Below are 23,729 nucleotides of genomic sequence, written 5' to 3'. Positions count from 1 at the left end.
AGGCGGAGGGGGAGGTACCAAGGATGAGGACTTCAGTTTTGTCGGAGTTCAGTTTTAGACGGCTGTGCTTCATCCACTCGGCTACTTCTTTCATTCCTTCATGTAGGTTGGTTTTGGCGGTGTTAGGGTCTTTGGTGAGTGAGAGTATCAGTTGAGTGTCATCAGCGTAGGAGATGATGTTGAGGTTATGTTGGCGTGAGATGGCCGCGAGGGGGCTAATGTATACGTTGAAGAGGGTGGGACTGAGTGAAGATCCTTGTGGCACGCCGCAGATGACTTCGGTAGGTTCTGATTTGAATGGTGGGAGGCGGACTCTCTGAGTTCTTCCGGCAAGGAACGAGGTGATCCATTCCAGTGCTTTTCCTTGGATTCCGATGTTTCTGAGGCGTTGTATTAAGGTGCTATGACAAACTGTGTCAAAGGCTGCGGAGAGGTCAAGGAGGATGAGGGCGACTGTGTCTCCGTTGTCTAGCAGAGTTCGAATGTCATCAGTTGCTGCGATGAGTGCGGTCTCAGTGCTGTGTTTGGCTCGGAAGCCGGACTGTGAGGAGTCGAGGGATTTGTTGGTTTCGAGGAAGGTGGCGAGCTGGTTGTTGACAGCTTTCTCGATGACTTTGGCCGGGAATGGGAGGAGCGAGATAGGGCGGTAGTTTTTGAGTTCGGTGGGGTCAGCTGTGGGTTTCTTCAGAAGGGCACTGAGTTCGGCATGTTTCCAACTGTCCGGGAAGGTGGCGTTGTTTAGGGAACAGTTGATGACGTCTTGGAGGTGCGGTGCTATAATGGCGTCTGCTTTGTTAAAGATGTGGTGAGGGCATGGGTCTGTGGGGGATCCTGAGTGGATGGAGTTAATCAGGCGGATGGTGTCCTCAGTGGAGATTGGGTTCCAGTCATTGAGGATGTTCGAGGGGGGTGGGGGTCCTGCAGAGGGTTGGGTGGGTTGGACTTCGGGTCGGTTGTCGAAGCTGTTGTGGATGTCTGCAATCTTGTTGTGGAAGAATGAAGCTAGGGAGTCGCAGAGGGCTTGAGAGGGGGTGATGTCGTTGGAGTTGGCTGAGGGGTTGGTAAATTCCTTGACGATGTTGAATAATTCCTTGCTGTTGTGGGCGTTGTTATCTAGTCGGTCCTTGAAAGCGGCTTTCTTGGCATTCCTGATCAGTTGGTGGTGTATATGGGTGGCGTTTTTGAAGGCGTCCTTGGTGCTGGTGTTAGGGGCTTTTTTCCAGGCCTTCTCAAGGGAGCGACAGAGTTTCTTAGATTTCTTAAGATCATCGTTGAACCAGGAGGCCTTCTTGCTGCCTGGTTTGATTTGATGTTTTTTCAGCGGTGCTAGGATGTCGGCGCTGTTGGATAGCCATTGGGTGAGGTTAATGGCTGCTTGGTCGGGGTTTGAGGAGTGGGCAGGGGGGTTTTGAAGAAGCGATGAGGAGATCTGGTCGATGGTGATTTTGTTCCAGTTTCTTCGCAGAGTGGGTTGAGGATGGTTGTTGGTTGTGGTCTTGTTGTAGATAAAGTGAACGCAGCTGTGGTCCGTCCAAAGGAGAGCTGTGGTGTGACTGAATGAGACATGTTTGCTGGAGGTGAAGATAGGGTCGAGTGTGTGACCTGCAATGTGGGTGGGGGTAGTGACAAGTTGATTGAGTCCGAGGTTGGCGAGATTGTCCAGAAGGGTGGTGGCGCTACTGTCGTTGCTCTTTTCCAGGTGAAAATTGAGGTCTCCCAATAGGATGTAGTCCTCGGAGGGGAGGGCGTGTGGGGTGATAAAGTCAATGATGTCGTCATTGAATTGTGCACGGGGTCCTGGGGGCCAGTAGAGGAGGGTGCCTCTGAGTGTGGTCTTGGGGTCGGTGTGGATCTGGAAGTGGAGGTGTTCGGCGCTGGCAAGGTTGACGTCTGAGCTGGTTGAGATGCGGATGGAGTTCTTATGGGCGATAGCGATGCCTCCTCCTGTTTGCTTGATGCGGTCCTGACGGATGATCTTGTATCTTTCCGGGATGGCAATGGTGATGTCTGGGGCTGAAGAGGCATTCATCCATGTTTCTGTTAGGAAGGCGACGTCCGGTGAGATGGTGTCTAGTAGATTCCAGAGGTCGATGGCGTGTCTGTGGACCGAGCGGGTGTTGACCAGGATGCATTTAAGGTGGTTGGTGTCGGGTCTCTGGTTGGTTTTGGTGCCCTTGAACTTGCAGGAGTTGCAAGAGAAGGGTCCATGGGTGTGTCCAGGAGCGGCTAGGGCGCAGTTGGGGAGTCGGCCGGGGTTAAGGGCTAGGAGGGTGGTGACATCGTAAGTAATGCGGGAGGGGTGGGAGGGACGGGGGCCAGGGGGTCTGGCGCTGGGCGGGGGCTTGGCGCGGACGGGCGTAGACGGGCTTACCATTGGCGCACCTTCGGCGCGACTGGGGCGCGATCGCTGCGCGTGAACGCTGCGCGTAGGTCCTACTGACATAAGTTGGGAAGTGGAGGGGGGCGGAGCGTGGGAGGGTGAGCTGGGAGGCGTTAGCGAAGGGGGAGGGACGGGCTGCAGGCACAACAAAATGGAGGGCTCCCAAACAACAACACGACGCTATGCGAGGGCAAAGTAAATGCACATCAACAAATGCGAGTACTCAAAACAGCAGCGCTATGCACACAAGTCAGCAATAATATTAAAAGCCTGAGATGGTCAACTGCAGTAACAGCGCAATACACGTAGGACACAATATCTGCAGTAAACTACGCAAATGCGGAGCGCTACGCTGGGGACTGGGCGCTTAATCAGGAGTGAAAGGAATGCCAATTATAAAAGATACTGCCAGTGAATAGTCAGCGCTACGATACCACAGTGGAGCTTGTAGGTCGGGAGGTGGGCAGGAGCAACCGCTTCACGAGGAGTTCAGCTGGTCACAGCTCCTGACCAGGCCGCGCAGCAGATTTAGCGCTGCCGCGGAAGCTGCACAGGGTTACTCTTGCCGCCATCACCAGCGTTCGCGGAGGCCACGCCACTTATTGAGGCCACACCCCCCCTCCCCTGTCCCCTTCTCCATAGATCATGTGCCTCTTCTGGACGCGCAGCGGACGAGCGCAGCGGGTGCGCCGTTTGCGCGCCAAAGGCGCGCCTAAGGCAAGCCCGTCTGCGCCAAGGTAGCGCCTTGCGCCCGCTACGCTGCCTGTCTCGACCCAACAGACTCCAGCATGCTACCGGCTGGCCCTCCCTACTCTAGAGAGGCGCTCATACAACTGGGTAAGCTACATGCAGACAAAGGCACTTTCACATTGTTACATGTGGCCCTCCGCGAGCCGATTATCTGGGCAATAATCTGTGAAAATGTGGGCTTCTGAATGTAAGGTCCCTGCCTAGGCATAGCACAGAGATCCAGCTACTTATTGAAACTCATGATCTAGATGTCCTTTTCATGACGGAAACATGGACTCGTCCTGACTGCCTTGTTGATCCCGGCTTTACATGTCCTCCTGGGTATAAATTTCTACACACTCCTAGGGCTAGTGGGAGAGGAGGGGGGGTAGGTGTGATTTTTATTGCATCCTGTAACATTAAGGTTCTTGTTCTAGATCCGACTGAAGGCACTGAACTGTTAGGCTTATCAATTCAGGCCCACTCCGGGAATACTGTCACCGGGATAGTATGTTATCGCCCACCTGGTGCGTTTAGCCTTCAGCAACAACAAGCGCTCCTGGTCACTCTGACTTATATCGCACTTTCCCATCACAAACTGATCATTCTTGGGGATTTTAATCTCTGGCGCAATGGCGCCCTTGACTCTGGTCTCCGTAACTTACTTAATTCTTGCTAAAGCTTCGGCCTCTCCCAGTTGGTCACAGGAGCAACCCATAAGGGCGGACACCTTTTAGATCTATTGTTTGCAGGTCCCCAGTTAGTAGCGATGGGGGAAACCCTACCTATGGATTGGACAGACCATTCACTTATCAAATTTTTTTATACACTTGAACGATTGCCATCGCAAGGCTCCTGGGTTGACCAGTAAAATTAACTGCAGAGACTGGAAAGCCCTTACTCGTCTGCACTCCATAGGGGAAGTGTTCCAGTCGGAGCAACTCTTTGATGAGGAAAAACAGGTAGATGAAAACTACTACTCACTTTGCACAGGTATTACAACTATCCTCGACGCTCATGCCCCTCTAAAAACTCGCAGTTGTAAGGGCAATGACTCCGCTCCCTGGTTCAACGATACCTTAAAAGATCTGAAGCAGGGTTGCAAACAAGCCGAGAGAAGGTGGAGACGTGACTATACAGAAACCTTTAAGGAGCTGTGGAAAAATAAAGTCGTGAATACAAGAACCTGATTAAAAAATCAAAAGCTGAATATTACTCCTCCATGATCTGTAACTCCACCAACAGCTCCTGAAACATTTTTAATTTACTGAATAGCGTTACCAACCCGGAATGCGCCAAAAACTCCATCATCCCGTCTCAAGAACTCTGCGAGAACCTTGCTGTTTTCTTCAAGGAAAAAATTGAACTCATCATTAGGGACCTGGAAGTCTCGTCAGACTCTATCCCTCCCCCCGACCTGACACTGGGATCCTCAGTGGACCAACTAGCAGGGCCAACCTTGGCTTCGAATGATCCTCTACTCGAGTTCCCACCTCTTACGTACGAAGCCTTCGGTAAACTAGCCAGAGAGATTTCCTCGGGGTCTCCCTTAGACCCTGTTCCACATAAAATATGGAAGGAATTTGAGAAGGAACTTTTTCCATCCCTCCATCTTATCTGCAATTAATCTCTTGTGACTGGGACTGTTCCAGCTCAATGGAAGCGGGCGTTAGTATCTCCTCTGCTAAAAAAGCCCTCTCTCGACCCGGACTGTTCTAAAAACTATCGTCCCATCTCCCTGTTACCATTCCCAGCCAAGATTGTCGAACGCTGGGTTAGCAACACCCTCTCTAGCCATCTGGAACGTCATCAACTACTAGATGTTGATCCATTTGGCTTCCGGCCCGCCCACGGAACCGAGACCGCCCTAATCACCGCTATGGACGAGCTTCAGAGGCGTGCAGACAGAAGGCAGGCAGCGTTTCTGATCCTGCTTGACATGTCTGCCGCCTTTGACATTGTGAACCATAAGATCTTGCTGAAGCGGTTGCTTGAGGCGGGAGTAAGAGGGTCGGCAGTGCAGTGGTTCCACTCATTTCTGCAGGATAGGCAGCAGGCAGTGTCCATCCCTCCTTTTCAGTCAGCTTTTACTTTGATTTCACATGGGGTCCCCCAGGGCTCAGCAATTAGCCCAATCCTTTTTAAGCTTTACCTCAGACCCCTGATTATGCTAATCAAAAGCTTTAATATTAAAATTGTCAACTACGCCGACGACACACAAATGATCCTCTCCTTGGAGGGAGAGGACTCTACATCGGTTGAGGTCTTCCACAACTGCTTGTGTGACACCTCTCGTTGGCTAAAGGACAACTCCCTTCAGTTTAACGCAGGGAAAACGGAGGTGCTCTTTAGCGCTGGTACTAAGATTCCCCGGCCATTCCCAGATAATTTCTGGCCCCCTGAAACTGGGACTACAGTCCGGCCGGTGGAATCAGTCCGTAACCTAGGGGTCATGCTGGACCATAGGCTCAGTATGGAGACACATATACAAAAGACTACTGCTTGCTGTTTTGCCATCCTCCGATCCATAAGGAAAGTCCTTCCTCTCCTTCCCTCCCATGCTCGCGCCCAAGTGGTAAGATGTACCATCCTCAGCAGACTGTACTATTGCAATGCCCTTCTGCTTGGATCCCCTGGGTTCTTGCTGGATAGGCTCCAAAGGGTCCAATCGGCAGCTGCTAAACTGGCCTTGGGGCTTCCTAGAAGAGCACACGGGTCGTCCTCTCTGAGCAAACTCCACTGGTTACAATCGAAATTTGCTTGGTACACTCCAGCCAGGCAGCTTCGCTCCTCTGAGGCCAAGCTGGCAGTGGTTCCCAGATTCAAGAAAGTCAGATCCGGAGGCAGATCCTTCGAGGTAACAGCTGCCAAGCTCTGGAATACGCTCCCAGCCGAAACTAGGCACATCTCTGAACTTCTCCCATTTAGGAGAAGGATCAAAACCTGGTTATTCCCCAAGACAACCGTCTGATAACTCCCGCTCCGGTGATTCACTTTCACGCCTCCCTCTGATCCAGTCAGCGCCAGGATGCCTGCAATGGTGACAGTGCGCTTAACAAATGCCTAAAATGCCTAAAATAAATAAATAAATGCATGGGCATTCAAGGCAGAATCTACAAATGTTAGTAACACAATTGAGTAATTGAGGAAAACACAGACTAATATTTCAGCAATAATCACATAAGGGATGGGTAGAACTTGTGGCGTTTTACACCACAGGATTCTGAGGAGTTACATGAAAACTCCAGGGATTCCAGGGAGTTCCTCCAATTTAGTAATGTAGCACCAGCAGCATGAACATTGCTGAAAAATCAGTGGAAATGGAACCATGTGATGGGCAAGACATTCCAGCTGATTTTGCTGCCACTCTAGTAGAAAATCTACAAGAGAACCTACTCCACTCTGACCGAAAACCACATGTGACCGCTTGCGTTATAAAATGGTGTGAAGAGATGCCAAATCTAGATCACATTTCGGAAGCCTTGAGGGGAAAAAATCTACAACTCTGCGATCGTCAAAAGTTGACCCGACCTTCGCCTTAGAAGAGTAACGCAGAGTTGCCAAAATCCTCCAATTCCGCAGGTGGAATAAAACATTCCACCAGCGCCTAAATCAACTATGTACAACAAATGAGAATAAGGTAATATAGAACAATATTGAAATGTTTTCATGAAAAGGATATGCTTTTGATTTAGATAATTGAGCTTATTTTTCCAGAAATGTAAAGTTTGTATTTAAAGGAGATAATTGGGACAAGCCGAAACTTTGAAAAGAAAGATTGTGTTTACCAATATTTGTTTCAAGCTATATGTTTAAATATGATACTTAAGTGATAGCCACTACTGCTGTTGAGACACAATCCTGTGAGATTGCTGTAACCAGTATGAACAAGTAAGGTTTCACAACTTGAATGAGAACACTGTGGTGTGAGCTTCGAAAATGCTTCTAGTTCTGCTGTTCAGGGACAGGGATATTGAGAATCACCTAATTACCTGCTCCTTCCTAGTAGTTTCTTAGTGATAGCATATGACCCAGTAATATAGTAAAAAGTTGCTATAAAATTGTTAGGTCGTATGACATTTCAATTTCTGAATCACATAAGATTATATTGCCATTTTTATTGAATATTGTGTTGCAGCTGGTACTCTTCCGGTCTTTACAGCTTGGCACACCATGAAATGATTGGGTTATTTCATAAGAACCCATTTAAATCCTATGGATTTTTACCAAACTGATGTGGATTTTATACTGTAAAATATACTATTTGGCCAGTTTTCATCAGTGTAAGTAGCCCCTTATTCCCTCAGGAGGAAGTTGAACACAGCCACTTGGCTCACTTCTTGCTAATTGGAATTGTTGTGATCGTCCGATCAGCATTCTAGTGTTTCAGCATGTTGTAACCCACACTGAACACCCACCCACCACAGGCGTCACCAGTCAGGTGACCCTGACAATAAAAGGGGCCGAGCGCACATGCTCTGGGCCAATTATCTACCCCAACTATATGTGTCCGTGTATTCCTAATTCTGGCATGTGGGCCTAGCGCCCGCCACCACTACAGGAATGGGTATTTATCCCCTACCTTTTTCAAACATCCGTCAGCATTTGCTGTACCTTGTGTAGTTAGTTTTTTTTTTTAAGTTATTGTCAAAAGGAGTAATTTTTTTTTTTAAGTTTCAAAAACCTTTATTGAAGTATCGTACGGTACATCAGTGCAATACATATTCGGCAATTCAGCAGTTGCATTGTACATCAGTATTTGCCACCTTACCGTAGCTATAACATTTTAATGAGAACTCCCCTCACCCTGCCAATACCCTCGATGTCAACATATGTCCTTCCAGCACAAACGGTTATATATTCATCAGAAGATAATAACGTACAGTGAAACCAATGATAGTACTCAATGTCGGGTAGCTAAGGCGATACAACTTACAATGGCACAATCTGCCAACTTCTAGGTATGTCGCCAGCATGCTCATTCCCGGCCACTCACACGTGGGGTCCCATCCAGACCTCTCGAACAGTCCCCACATCTCACCCACCATCGACATACAATGCATTTCATACCGAATAGTCCTCACGAGTGAGCTGGGGGACCCCCCCAGGCTCGGCGGCAGCCTCTGCCTCTGCTTCTGTGATAGTGCTCTTCAGCCCTTCATCAGTCGTATTATCCTGCATTAACAAAGAAGTAGTCAAAGGGCCCCAAACGTACTTCGGGCGGGATTTAATGGGTAACATTTCTGCATAGAAACTAATATTTTTCTGCCATGTAGTCATGGTATGGATCCAACATTTGAATTTGGGTGTACGTCCCCTTCCCCAGCGACAAGCGACCTGTGGCTTTGCCAGGAGCAAACTCATCGCAAGAAATCTCTGGTGCAGAGTATTAATGTCTTGAGATAGCCCCAGAAGGCCTACCAGTGGGCAAGGGTCCAGTCTAGTTCCTAGCACAGCTGACAGACCTTCAAATACCTGCCTCCAAAAGGTTGCCACCTGGGGGCAACTCCATGCCAAATGAAGAATATCCGTTCCCTCTCTGCCACATCTCCTGCACCTATCATCCCCCAGAGATGAAATCTGTGTAGTCTGCTAGGAGTGTGATAGTCTATGCAAATATTTTAAGTGTATTAGTCCTAACCCGTTGTTCCCAGTGACTGCTTCTGTGTGTGAACAGCTACGCTCCCATTGCTCATCCGTCAGGAGGATCTCTAGATCCCCATCCCATTCCTGTCTGGCTCTAATCGAGTGGGGAGGATTTGCTGCTTGTGTGTGCTTATAGAGGAGAGACACAGCATTTCTGGGAGGGTCTTTCTGCAAGAACGCATGTAAAGGGCTGAATGTAATCGGTTCCTCAGGGAAGGAGGGGGTTGCCGCCTACACACTCTGGCGTAGTTGGATATAGAGGAACGTTTCCATTACCGTAGGTGCACGTGGGCCGAAGAATTGTTCCTTGGTACGGAATTGTCCTCCCAGATATAGATCCCCCCAGGTAGAGTATTGAAGGCTCTCAAGCATCCTACGACAGATCCCTTCATTCGTGACAGTAAGTAAAGGATTACGGGTAAGGGTCATATTAGGCGAATAGAGCATTGGAGATTCAAATTTACGGGCTATTCTCTGCCACGCCACTATCCTGCAGTCTACAGTGGAGGGGTATCGCCCCTGCTCACTCACCGGTGTAAACAGGTAAGCCGACAGGGGCGTTGGTGCCATATAGCCATCTTCCACAGCGTGGTGGGGCATATAGGGCGGTGGGTGAAACCAATACGTTGCGAACTGGGCCTGGGCGCAGTAGTAATAATATTCGAAGTTAGGCACATCATATCCTCCTTGATGATAGGGTAGCATCATAGTGTTCAAGCTCAGGCGCGGCTGTTTCCCACCCCATATGAGCCTCGTGAGTTGCGTTGTAAATTACCTTGTCTAGTTAGTTCTCGTTGCCATAACTACTGCCCCTAGGAAAAAATAAGAGATTTTTTAGTAAAGTGTAGGACAATGAGTCAACCCTGTGATGCCCGTCGGGGTCAAATGGTTTGTGATGTCACTGGTGGTCACCTGGCACTTTAATGAATCGACCTCTGTGAAAGGCGTTCAGTGAAGACATGCATTGCAGGACGTTAACTGTTGCAAGGCTAAGGAAAAGAAATAGTAAACAAATAAATAATTCTGCAATTTTTTTCTATCATATTGATCCTACCTTAGTATGGATTTTAGCCATCTGTTTTTCATCAAGGCTGGACTGTTTGTAGACCCTGTTCTTGTACCGAAACTGCAAAACAAATGAAAAGTGCATTAGTTTTCTAGGATCCCGACGCAGCCGGTAGATGTGTCGACAGCAGCGTCCTCTCCTTCCTGGAGACGGTGCCACGTGGCACAACGCTCGGGCTCGGTCGTCAATATTTCATGCCTATTTTATCTTAACAAGCTTCTGTGTCATTAAATATGCTGTTTAAAATCATGCTGCATTTTTAAAATGTACAGTTTCAAAACGCTAGAGATTTCTGACTGGCCTCTTTCAGGAACATTAATGGACTACAACAGAATACATGGGGTTACTCTAGCGTTCTTAAAGGCACAGGCAAGGCGAATGCGCGGCTTAGAAAATGATTTTTACTTACTGTTTATCACGCAACGAGTTACTTATTTTTGAGATCTGTGATTAAGGAACAAACTTAGAAGGGTTTTCCTAAATCTGCCTGGGAAAACATTTAATCTGAAGCCATATACTTTACACCCTTCAACAGAGGCAAAGAACTCACTGATCATGTCTGTGAAACAGTGGCGGCTCCTATGCTAAGGCGGAGGAGCATCGCCCCGCTGCTTCAGCTGCACTCCGCAAGCTGAATACAAAAAATAAAATGACAATAAAGTTTGTTATTATCAATCTGTATTCTTGTATTCAGCTTGCATCTGAAGCCAGGTGGGCAGATCTGGGCTCCCAATGTCACGGGGAGGGGGGTGAAGGGAATCGGTAGTAGCACCCAAAGTGTGCATGACGCTTTGGCCGGCCCTCTCGAACCGGCCAAAGCATCATGCGCACTCTGCATGTTCTCCAAGCAGGCTGTATTACAGCCTGGGTGGAGAACACGCACAGCCTGCCAGCCCCTGTCTGAGCGCCAAACCACGTTGTGATTGGTCAGGGAATTCTTGGAGGCTGTGTGCTTCCTGCCGATAGGAGGACGGAGAAAGAAGAGGTGGAGGCCTGCGGTGAAGAGGTAAGTGCTATTTTTTAAAATTATTCCCCCCTCCCTCGTTCCCCGTATCATCCCAACCATATTCATGTACAAGTTGACTTCCATGCCACATGTGAAGGCCAGTGGAGAGCTAATCGGTATGGACACAGATAACAAAGTTATTACACTGGAAAAAATTGTTCAGAAAAAAGCAAAAAAAAAATTCTGCTAAGAAAATATATGCACTGTGCAGCTTCTTGGCAGGAAGTAATCTGAAAGCGGAAGGAAAGTACAGGCTCAGCCTCCTGATTGGCCGGCAGGCCAAGAATATGGTGAACTTGCCTCACTCTTATAAGGTGAGAGTCAAAGATCCCTCTTTTTAGTCCTGTTATCGCACTGCTCTGACATATTTGGACCTAGATTCGTTCTGCACGAGCTCTCGCAAACATAAACATACGCATAAGCGTATGTGCAGTAGCCCTGCATCAACAACCGCCTAACAATTCACAAATCTCCAACCTCGCCACCAAGTCCTGGAATGATCTCTCCCCTCCACCTTTGCACTGCCCTTTCTCTGAAGGACTTCAGGAAGCAGCTCAAGACTTGACTCTTCGAACGAGGCTCCCACAGCCCACCAGTGCCTGGAGACTCCCCCCCGGGGCAATCAGCAGGCACATACAAGACTGATTGATTGATTGAAGGATGAGTTATCCTGAATCCACCTTATGCCTCCCTAATGCCCTGCCAGGCACTGACGGCCTCTTTTTCTCACTCTTGTTGGTTCCTTCTTTCTTCCTCTGAGTTGTGTAAGAAACCTCAGAGTAAAATTTGATGCCTCCTTGTCTTTTTGCCCACAAGCTCTTATAGTAGCAGGCGTGTCTTTTAATCTAATAAAATCATTGAAATTGTTTTTATTACCTCTCATTGGCTGCAAGAGAGACAGTTGCCTTCACTTTGATAACTTCCCGATCAGATTACCGCAATAGTTTGTATGCAGGATCCTCAAAACAAACTATCCAGAAACATCAGGTGGTACAACATGCGTCGGCCAGACTTGTACTGAAACGTCCTCGACGATCATCTGCCTCAGCAGCTCTGAAAGCTTTACACTGCCTTCCAGTGCATAAAAGGGTCCTTTTTGAAATTCTCTCATACACGTTCAGAGCCTACAGATCTACTGGGCCAACATATCTAAAGGCCAGATTCACACACGATACCAATAAAAGGACCCTGAGCTCTTCCCATGCTAATCTTCTAAAGCCCCTTTCTGTCAGACCCAAAACTGGCGGAGGTCAATCTTTCTTAGTTCTGGTTATTCAGGCATGGAACCAACTTCCCAGTCATTTAAAATGTATTGATCTGAAGTAATTCTTAGAAAGCAGTTGAAGGCTTGGCTTTCTGCATCCCCTGATTTGCACTGCTACTTGCAAATTCTCTGGTTTCTTATCCTCTTTTGGGTCACATTTGTTTGATTGAGTCATTTCATGTCCTGTGCAGTGCCAGGATGCTCCTTTGGGAGTGGCAGGGTGTTTTACAAATCTTTAATTCATTCATTCATTCATTCCTTTGTGACAGTTTAAAAAAAATCTCTTTCTCCTTTTCCGTTTATGTGCTTTTCTCTCCCTTGCTATTGGGATCTCCCAGTCATCAACAATGAGAGCAGGTGGGCCAACTGGCAACCACCAGCTCAAATTAAGCACTGGAAAATGGAGAACTCAGAACATGAGAGGACAATCTATGAAGAAGAAATCGAAGGGAAATAAGAAAAGGGAGGAGAAAATAACAATTAAATGGAGAAGAGAGTATAGGGATTTGAAAAAGATAGGATAATATCTAAGAAAGATAGGAAGGAGATAAGGGTGAGAGAGAAATGAGATAATGAGCAAAATTAGATAGGGATAAACAGACTGGCAGGGATGGGAAGAGAGACGAGTAGGGAAGGGAGATAGGGAGATAGGGAGAGTGAAAGAGAAAGAATGGTAGACATAATGAAGCTGCAGGCATTTGCAATGCAATCAGTCTCGCCTTTGGGACCTTATATCTATTTAGCTGTGCAGCACATTAGCATGGGTGCTGAAAAATCAACTGTTCCTTAATATGGAGGGAAAGTAAGCACCTAACTGCGCGACACACCAAGTATGGGAACACATGGAGATAAGTACTGTCTTTCAGCAGGAAATTGTATAGTCCAAAGCTCTGTTTATAATATAAAATCAGAGCCTTCGGTGGTAATATCACTGAAAATACAAGATTTGTAAAAAAATATTATTGTGTATGGGTACTCGTGGAAGAGCATTTCGATGTACTGGAATCTAGAGAATGCTTAAGGGATTCTGGTATTTTACTGACCCCTGATGGTCGTTTTCTATCAAGACAGTCAATTAGAAGCAGCTGCAAGAAAAATAAAAACAAGAACATCCCTCAGCAGAAAGCAATTCTGGTATTTTACTAACCTCTGCTGGTCGTTTTCTAACAAGACAGTTAAATAGAGGCAGTTGAACAGAAAAAAAGTCCCTAAGCAGAAGCAGATAAGTCTAAGGGCTGATTTCCAGAGCGCAAAAAGTACATATACATATAAGTATATAATAAATATATACTAAAGTATAAACAAGAGGTCTCAAATGCTCGACCTATAAAGAGTGAGAGGGTTGTGAGATTAAAGGGAGATAAAAGAGAGATGGGTAGGATGTACATACGAATGATAGGAGAGAGGATAAATTAGAAGTAGGGGGATAGAAGGCAGAAAGGAGAGCAGAGGATAACGGGGAGCAAGGAGAAGAGTAGAAAATGTTAGAAAGTCAGTAAGTAGATATGATGAGTTAGAGATGTGGAAGAGAGGGGGGCAAGATAGAGTTGAAGTTGATAGGAAGAGTAAAGTGATAGGAGTAAGGGATGAGATGTGAGAGAGGTGGAGAAAAAAAAAAGAGAGAGCAATGCCATAGCTTTCATTACTGCTGCAGATGCAGTAGCACCTACACCCAGGCTTGCAAGGTGTCCACTCTAGCACCACAATGGATAGCCTAATACTGACTGGGGCAGTGGACTCATTTACCCTGCTTCTATACGGTCTAGTGCTCCCCTTGCCACACTAGTGCCTTCAGTGGAGAAGTGGAGGGACAGTAAATGCTACATTTTGCTTGCATGTCATCCTCAATGCCAAACCACTACTCCTAGGCCTCACAGGCAGAGTGGCAATAATGGTAGCAAGCTTTAAAGCTGTCCTCAGTAACTAAATGCTTCTGCAAACTCAATCAATTGCCACGTACATATCTATCCTTTCAGCTCTTAATTTCAGAGAGCAGTGAAGTGGAAAAGAAAGGCTTACTCTTGAAGGGTGTGAGGTAGAATGTGTAGTTCAAGCAGCACACAAAATAAATATAATGCCCTTGCAGAATAATAATTTGCAAAATAGTTATACAACTGTAATCCTTCTTAAGGAAACATTCTCATTAAGTTCAGTACATTCTGTGGCATTAATAATTGCTCTGAGAATCTTTATTACTCTGCAATGTCTCTATGTCAATTATCCAGTCACAGTTATCAATAATATCATTATAACGGATCTCATTTTGCAGTCAATCAAAAATGTCTGTATTATAAGCACTTGTAAAACATAGCTCGGTATCTATTTTTATTCAATAATATATGATCATATCATATTGTTGGAAATGGCTCTTTTTGAGGGTTAGCCCTAAACTCTTTGCTTTTCCCTCCAACTTTTACTGACCTGTTTTGGTTAGCTATAGGACTCTGTGGACCTTACCACAGCTAATCAGTGCTAAAGCGCAAATGCTCTCTGTGTAAATTATGATTATAATTGGTTAGCCAGGATTCGCGTATATGATTTACTGGTAAGTCCCTAGTAAAGTGCATTAAGTTTGCAAGGGCCTGTAAATCAAATACTACTAGTGGGCCTGCAGCACTGATTGTGCCACCCAAGTGATTAGCCCTATAAAGGTGTCTCAGACGTACCACTGTAGTGTCTGCGCACGCAGTTTTAAGCTGCCATGTCAACCTGGCAAGTGCACCCACTTGCCGGGCCCTAACATTCCCTTTTCTTACATGTAAATCTATGTAACAGGTTGGACATGTGCTGGTGTGTTTTACATGTCCTGATAGTGATATACTGCCAATTTTTACTATTGAAAGGCTATCTGTCCTATAGGCTAAGATGGCAGTTACTTTGTAACATCTTACAAGTATAATTTTCCATTGAGACCAGATAGAGAAATAAAGTTTAGGCTCACTGAACTTAGAATTTAATAACACATCTTTTTAGGCAGATGGTTTCTAAATTGTGTGTTTGAAAATGCGCCTGCCAGTAAGTAGGCATTTTCTTGTTTAACCATTCTGTGTGCCTCTACTGTTTTGTGTATTGACAGCCTCTTTCTGGAGTGACAGGGGCTGGGTATATGCATTGACTGTAGTCAGCCACAAGGAGGGTTGAGGTGTGGTCTGCCTTTCCTGGGTGACTCATAGTTGAGCTGAATAGACCTTGACTGCTTTTAGAATGCTGGGAGGAGATTTCACTGGCACCAGAATAGTCAGTGTCTCCTCTGCACAATGCTAGCTCCACCTCCTATAGTAAAGCTGGGACAGAGAGGGCAGAACTGGTTTGGAATGAGCTCAGAGACCCTTGTCACAAATAATAAATGGGATATAAGTATTGGACCTTAAACCCCAGAGAATAAGATCACTTCTGGACTAAAGAGGAACCTTTGCCAAGGAAAAGAGCTGGAGAGTTGTGAGGAGTACTGCCCCTTTGATGCGTGCTGTGTGGAATTGGCCTGAAGTTACTGCTTCTGCCAAGGAAAGGACATAGACTAGAACTTTCATGAGAAACATGCTTGAAGGAGAATCTACAAGGGCTTGTGTGTGCTGGCCTTCTGTTCTGAAGTCTCAGGGACACAAAGACTTCACCAGCAGCACCCCTGAACCCTACTACTGGGAGTTCTAACCAGCCAGACGGTGCCTATTCCAGGTTTGGGCATATGGAGGGAGATCCTGCTGCTGGGAGCTGGAAAAAACCTAAAAGAAGCAAGAAAAACAATCTCCAATGCTGTCAGTAACACCTCTACGATGCTGCATCCTGCACCAAGGCCGGGGGTGCCACTCGTGAAGTACACAATGCACAACCCAGCCTGGACCATAGCTCCAACGCCCTAGGACGCCTGCAGACGTCTGCAGTTATCGACCTTCCTGACGCCAGCACCAACGCCATTGCCGCCAGCGCATGTGTCCCATTATCGCGAGCCGATAACTGCTGAGGGTGACTCTACGAGCCTTTGACTACGCATCACTTCACCGGAACCAATGTCTCACTGCTGACACAACCGTCTTCCCCTGTCTTGAACTCGACACGTTGCCTCCTCGTGGACACGACACCTCGCCTCCCCCCATGGCAGCCAGGAAGCTGGGCAGCGGCCTGGAACTCAGAGCATCGCTGCCTCACCTCCACAACGCTTTGCATCGTCCATAGACTTCGTTCCAAGGTGCTGTTGTTTCGGGTTCCGTGTGACTCCATGTCCGACGCCATGCACTACTTTGAATTATCGCCTGTCACGACATCGGAATAGCCCCAGGAAGAGCTTTTTGTTTGCTACAAGTTCTATGTTTGAAATAACTGTGTTAAAAGTCATATTTTACTATCTGTATATTGGATTTTTGTTGTTTTGGTCTTGTTTGGTTTAGATAAAGATTACTTATTTTTCTAAGCTGCTATGGTGTCCATTTGTGGTGTTTTCACTGTATTACTGAGTGTTTTGAGTACAAATACTTTACACATTGCCTTTGGGATAAGCCTGTCTGCTCGTGACAAGCTCCTAAGGGGGTGATCAGGGGTTATCTAAAGTGTGTATCCCTCCTACCCTGACTAGAAGCAAGGGTCCCCACTTGGACAAAGGCGCATGCCTCTACCTACTAGAGACCCTCATTTCTAACTTATAATACGGGAGTATAATATAGGGTTATGTTCAAAGACTTGGCTTCCCTAATAGTATTGGTCATCAGTGATCACTCACTCTAGAACTGTCAGACAGTGGTAAAAAGGTAGGTCCCAGGGTGCACCAGGAATCTGTGGGCAGCAATGGTGGACAGTGACACCAGGCCTGAGGCACATGGGCAGCCAGTGAACACGAGGAACTTTGAGGCATCAGTTTAGATAGAAGAAAAAGGACCGTAGTGATCCAGGTTGCAGGTACACAGACCTCACATGGTCATAAGTAGACCTAGGAGAAATTGTAATTACGCCAGAAAATCAGTAATTTTGCCTTGATTTTTTTACATGAAATTAAACGATTACCACGTTTTTTATAATTCTGAGTAATGTGGCACAATATCTTACCACACGAGCACAGGCACACAAAACTTAGCGACTGCTAACTGCTGCTGTTAATATTATGTTTTATTTACCTCTAATTTTTAGCAGAAAAAGCACCCTCAGGTCCATTTTGGATGTGAAGGTGCATTATGCACTAAGAAAAAGGGCACTAAATGCTCGGTTACACTCTTCACATAATTTTGCTGTAATATTGTGTCATTGCATGTAATGACAATTCAGAAAATTACACAAGTTATACCTATCCCTAGGTGTAAGTGCTGCATGCAGTGTAGATTTATTGCAATGCCTGGTGCAGGCACACCGGTACTCCTACAATCATCAGTGACATATCGAGTACAAGTGCGTGGCCCAGCAGGTGAAGGCATACGGGCTTAACCTGATCACCAGTGTGACAGAGTGAGTTGATGCACAGAAATATATGGTGCAGGCCCACTGAAGCATGCAGACTTTGGTAAACTGTAGGAAGGTAGGATCCTTCTGCATGGTTATCCCAACTTTTCTGCCTGGCGCTGAGCTGTTTTTGACTAGTCTGACAGGAATCCTGCTAATCAGGACCCCAGTCTCTCTCCTTTCTCTTTTAAATTGGTATGTTCAGTACTTAGGTACATCCTGGATTGGATGCTGTGGTACCCTTATCAGTCCCTAGTATATGGTAGTCTAAGGTACCCAGGGCATAGGTACCCCATAGGTCCTGCATGGGCTAAAGCATGCATTATTCCATCCATGGGAGACCATTCAAAATGAAACTACAGGCCTGTCATTGCAGCCTGTTTAAGCTGGTGCTAGCACCACTTACGAAAGATATAGGTTTCCTATATCTGGAGTCACTGCACTTAAAACCTACAAGTCACTCCTATAGCAGGCCTTTGCTATGCTGAAGGCAGGGTGCTTGGTTCTAAGTGTAAGGGTGCCCCTGCACGAGTTGTAAGTGAAGCAGTCATATACTTTATAGAGGAGTACAACTGGCTGCAACAAATACTATCATGTTTAGTATCAAACATGTTGGACTCTAAGCAATGGAAGAGCCCTCCGTTAGGTTATTAGTGCTCCCGCTACCAGCCTTCTTGACCCGGACAGCACAAAAGGGTTGCTGCCGACCAGAGACATGATTTTGCCGTCCTTCTGCTGAGCAAAGCTTGAGCAGGGGAAGACAGAGCAATAGGCATCCTCTCACAGGGAGGTGTGACCACCTCCCAGGCAGGATTTAGTGTAATGGGGCAGGGTGGATGTGCTACCAGCATCACCGAGTCTATATGAGGGCACATTTGGTATTCCCATGCATAGTCCAGTTCAAACCAGCCCTGGAAGCCCTTGGCTCCCACTCTGACGCAAAACTGGAAAAAGTACATGGAAGTAACCTCCCCCCTGTCTAGACCTTCTCCTGGGATGGTACCCTGAATCTTCCCAACCCTTTCCTTATGGAATTTAAGGGCTTAACTGTGGGCTGGGTCCCTAGATTTGTCGTGGGCAAGATTCAGATCAGACACCACTTCTACTTCTAACCGTCGGGGCACTCTGGACTTCGTTTGGGCTCGTCTTTGTCTCCATTACAGTCTGCTGCATTGTCTATGCCTCTGCACCATCCAGGAACCTTCCAAGGCCTGTGGGAATCAAAGACACCTGAAGCAATCTCCCTTGGAGTGCAGGAGTCACTCCCTGTCATTCGCAGGCCCCACAACTAAGTCAACTGGTCTACTGATCCTGAGCTCCTCTGGACTCCGTAAGGTTCTGCAACACAGGTGGTGGTTTTCCACAGCTCCTGATGCCTGCCCTGCCCTCTCACTATGTTTGAGGCCAGTATCTCTTGTGGGTGTTGCAATAACCCAATCCCTGAACACTGCATCAACTTGCAGTTACAAAGAGTTGTTGGCTTCCTTCCAAGAAGATCTTGGGTCTCCAAGTAGCCCCATCCTCAAGCACCTGCATTGACCAGAATCTTCAGACACACCGCATTGTGTACATCGTGGCCTGCATCTTTTGGTTAGCTGCTTGAGGTCCTCTCGCTACTTCGGTGCCCCTGGCCAGTGGGTCCATTTGAGGGTCACCTTTATTTTCTTTGGGCTCCCCTGGTTGCTCGGTGCATGCCCTGACTCCCCTGCTTTTAATGAGTCCTCTGGACCTTGCTGGTCCCGACATTGCGTAGGTAGCATTTGCCAAGGCTTGTTGGTGTCCCGCTGGACACTGACCCCTCAGCACTCACCATCCGTTGTGGGACAGCTCGTGCATGGCTCCTGGTTTTCCTCAGCATCGCCTAGTGCTCATAGCTGCAGTGTCAAGGTCATCTTCATCCATTGTGCAACACCTGACATAGGAGGGCATTCATCTTCCAAGTCTCCTGGTCAATCCAGAGTGACATAGACTCTGCAGTGTCAAGGTCATCTTCATCCATTGTGCAACACCTGACATAGGAGGGCATTCATCTTCCAAGTCTCCTGGTCACTCCAGAGTGACATAGACTCTGTCCCCTATGCTTGCAGATACGTCTCAACTAGAATCCATCCTTGGATCTCACCGGACACTTTACACTTCAGCAGCGGCACTTCCCCGAAGTCCATTGGGTTTGACTACAGTTTCCGAAACCATTTCCCACCTATGCACCCAACTGTCCTGGTGTAGGTAACGTGGGTACTAGGGTATTCACTGGTTGTTTGGAGCACACGGTTGTGTTCCGACACTGCACATGCTCTCCCTGGGGTCCTAATCTACTCACCTTGGTGGTTCCTTGGGTCCCCACAACTTCTACATCCTCACAAGCTTATCTTGATGTGAGTGGTGGTTCTTATACCATTTTCTTAGTATATGGTTTGGTCCCCCCCTGGGGTCCACTATGTATTCTGCTATTTACTGTGTTTCTTTGCAAACTATTGTATGTATTGTGTTTATCTAAGAGTAGGAGCTATCTAAATGTGTTAGAGATTATTATTTATGAAATACATATTTTTATAAATACCTTATGTGTTTGTTTTTCACTAAATCAATACTATTGGATTGTATTCTTGTAAACCAAGCTGTGTTACACTTTTTCTGGAGTAGGCCTGAAGGCTGCTCTCCACAACTACCACTTAGAGAGCTTTCTAAGGTTGTCGACAACCTCTTAAATCCTCATAAGGGTTGTATGCACTGGTGCAAGGTGCCCAGTTACATTAGTGGACATATCATATACCAGGCCAGCTTCTAACAGAAACACTCACATTAGGGTACAAATCTGGATGGACAGCAGTTGCAGGCTCCCGATCTCAGGAGCGTGGGCTTCTCTGATCTCCTCATAGTAATGTTCTGTTACAAATGGGATTTCAGGTACGCTGGGGCTTGCACCTAAGCCAGGTGGAACCCACCACTCTTGTCAGGGCAAGGGACTTACACGCTGAAGATCACTCCTGCTTACCCCCTTGGTAGCTTGGCACGAGCAGTCAGGCTTATCCCAGAGGAAATGTGTAAACCGTGTGCGTAACACAGACACACAGCAGCAATCCACTAGGCACACCACAAAAGGAACTCCACACAAGGTTATAAAAAAATTGCCTTTGTATTATCATAAACACATTAGAAATATAACACATTTACACTGCCAACTGGCACTGGCAATATTCACAGGGGATTATATACAAGACAGGGCCAATCGGGCCACATTCAGAACCATCACAATGCAGGTAGTAAAAGTAAAACACAACCAGTAACTACTGGTACCATAATGACCGATCCTCCACACAGCCGATTTGGGCTGCTGGAACGTGGGGAAGGACCAGGCACTTTTGGAGCCGCCATCTTGGGTGGGTGCAGGGTCGGCGGGCTAGTTGTGGGAGCACCACCTGAGCTGAAAGGGCATAAATAGAGCGTCGCCGCACTCGCCAGCACCTTTGAAAGTCCTGAGGCGGAAAGCCGGGACCTAGTCTAACTACACTGTAATTACTGACCTTTATCTTTTAAAAAACGTTCTTTGCCCGTAATCTGTTTTAATTGTTTATAAATTGTTTTTAAACTGCTTTTGCACTGTTAGAAGCCCCACTGTGTTTGCCTCCACTCCCGACCCTCCCGATCCTCCACACAGCCGATTTGGGCTGCTGGAACGTGGGGAAGGACCGGGTACATTTGGAGCCGCCATCATGGGTGGGTGCTGGGTCGGCGGGCTAGTTGTGGGAGCACCATCTGACCTACAACTTCCCTATATGATGAGCCTACCCATTCGGTCGCGCAGCGGGCGCGCCGGTGGCGCGCCAAAGGCGAGCCCGTCTGCGCCCGTCCCCGCCAGTTCGCGACAGGAGGATGAAAATATTGACCAATCTATTACTAATGCTCTACCCGCTAAGACTTACATCTATTCTGGTCTGGAACTGCGGGACATAGAACTTAGCACATCTAGCAGATCCTATGCAGGAGGTCAGTGTAAACACATTTACCCAGCCGTTTTGGATGGGCCTGTATCTTGTATTATTTGCAAATTTCAAAGCCTTCAGGAGGTTCCTGCTACTGGTAATGCACCTACCAAGCCCAATCAAAAGAATTTGTCACTTAAACTCATCCTATGTAATGTACGCTCCTTGGTGAAACATTCCATTGAAATCTGGGATATGATTTCTACCCTTTCCCAAGATATATGCTTTTTTACAGAGACTTGGCTTAATACTACTAATATCCCAGCCATTAACCTTGCTATACCCTCAGAGTATAAGTTTATACAACTTGACAGGAAAGGGAAGCTGGGAGGAGGCATTGGAATAGCCTTTAAAGCCCACATTACTGTATCATGGACCTCCTCTATCAGCAATGACGCAATGGAGAGGGTATCTTTAAAGCATTTGTGTCCCCAACAACTTCCTGGGATGGGGCCCTGCTCTACAGACCACCTGGGCCTAACTCTAAACTTAACTTTGTTACCACTCTCATGGAGTATATTGCCATGCAGGCAGTAACCTCCAATAACTTTACTCTCCTAGGAGATTTTAAATTCCACGGAGAGGAAGTGGAAAATCCAGATGTAATGAGGCTTTTCTCCAACTTGAGCGATATTGGGCTCAAACAGAGGGTCTTTGGACCGACGCATAGGGCCGGCCACACTCTTGATCTTATTTTTACTAGTGCAGAACAGCTAGAAGTTTTACAGCTACTTCCTCTTGTCTGGTCGGATCACCATATGATCCAATTTTCCATCCTAATGCAATTAGAACTCGATTATAGGTCTAATCCTAAATCTAAAATTGGCAAAAACAAACTGCCATGGTACAATCTCACTCTAGATGAGTTCAAGGAAACTTTCCTGTCTAATATTAAGTTGAATGATCAAGATCCCGCAGCCATGCTGGCCAGCTTTAATGCGGCACTAACAGGAACATTTGATACAGTGATTCAATTAAAAAGTGGACATCTCCCACACAGACGGCTTACAACACCTTGGTATTCGGGTGAATTAAAAACCCTGAAATCTAAGTGTAAAGTACAGGAAAGAAGGTGGAGGAAGGACAAGCGATCTGAAGATAGGGAAGCCTATAAGGCTTCCTTAGCCCATTATCATAAAGCAATAAAAACAGCCCGTTGTGCATACCTTCATTTACAAATCGAACAATCCAGGAACTCCACCAAGGCTCTGTTCGACATTGTTAAAGATTTCTCCTCCCCTCTAGCATGTAAACAAGCACCACTTGAATCCCAATCATTATGTGATTCCATAGCTTTTTTTTTCACAATAAAATTGCCAAAATATATGATCATTTCCCCACTAGTCATTCTAACTTCTCCTGCTTAAACTTGAATGGGGTAAACCCCCCAATTCCCACCAAGGCTACTTTGAACCAGTTCAAACCCATTTCCCTTGCAGAAATAGACAACCTACTGCTAACTGCAAAATCGGGTTCACCAAGGGACATTTGTCCTCCGAGAGTTATGGCTCTCTTAGCTCCAATTTGTGCCCCCATTATCCAAAAGATTTTTAATTCCTCCATTGCTACAGGCCTTATTCCAACTGCCTGGAAGGAAGCCACTGTCCGCCCCATTCTGAAAAAACAATCAGCAGATCCTAATGAGTTGAATAATTACAGACCAATATCTTTGCTGCCTCTTCTAGGAAAACTACTGGAATCCTCAATTAACACCCCAGCTTAGTCAATATCTAGAGACAATAACATATTGGATCCCTCCCAATCAGGATTTCGTACTGGTTTCAGTACAGAAACAACTATCCTGGCGGTTACTGACTCATTGAAGTGTACCCTCGATGCTGGGGGTTCCGTGGTCCTGATTCTTTTAGATCTCTCCGCTGCGTTTGATACAATATCTCATCAACGCTTAGCGGAGAGACTGGCTGAATGTGGCATTGGGGGTAAAGCTCTTCAGTGGCTGACCAACTTCTTAGCAGATAGATGGCAGACCACCTCACTTGAAGCATTTGTGTCTAAAGGCAAATTTTTATTGGACAAGGGGGTTCCACAGAGCTCTTGCCTGAGCCCAATCCCTCTTCAATATTTATGTAGCCCCATTAGCAAAAATTGTCCAATCTTTCGGCTTCGAGATAATCTCGAATTCCGATGCCACGCAGCTACTATTTCCCATAGGAAAAACATCAGGGACGAGAAACTGCGATTCTCGGCTGGCATGCTAGCGGTTGCTAATT

At 46.6% G+C, this 23,729-nt stretch overlaps 1 protein-coding gene across 1 annotated transcript in view; it reads right to left on the bottom strand.

Annotated features, from left to right (window-relative positions):
- LOC147729256 (SH3 and multiple ankyrin repeat domains protein 2-like) overlaps positions 1–23,729 on the bottom strand; it is a 2,641,300-nt gene that overhangs the window by 1,481,949 nt on the left and 1,135,622 nt on the right. Inside the window, exon 7 of the mRNA XM_086959557.1 lies at positions 9,810–9,881. Coding sequence (XP_086815683.1) covers positions 9,810–9,881 — 72 coding nt within the window. The remainder of the gene's footprint in view (positions 1–9,809; positions 9,882–23,729) is intronic.

This window comes from Lissotriton vulgaris, chromosome 2_2 (assembly GCF_964263255.1).
Source record: "Lissotriton vulgaris chromosome 2_2, aLisVul1.2, whole genome shotgun sequence".
Lineage (NCBI taxonomy): Eukaryota > Metazoa > Chordata > Amphibia > Caudata > Salamandridae > Lissotriton > Lissotriton vulgaris.
This window is presented reverse-complemented; position numbering and strand designations above follow the sequence as displayed.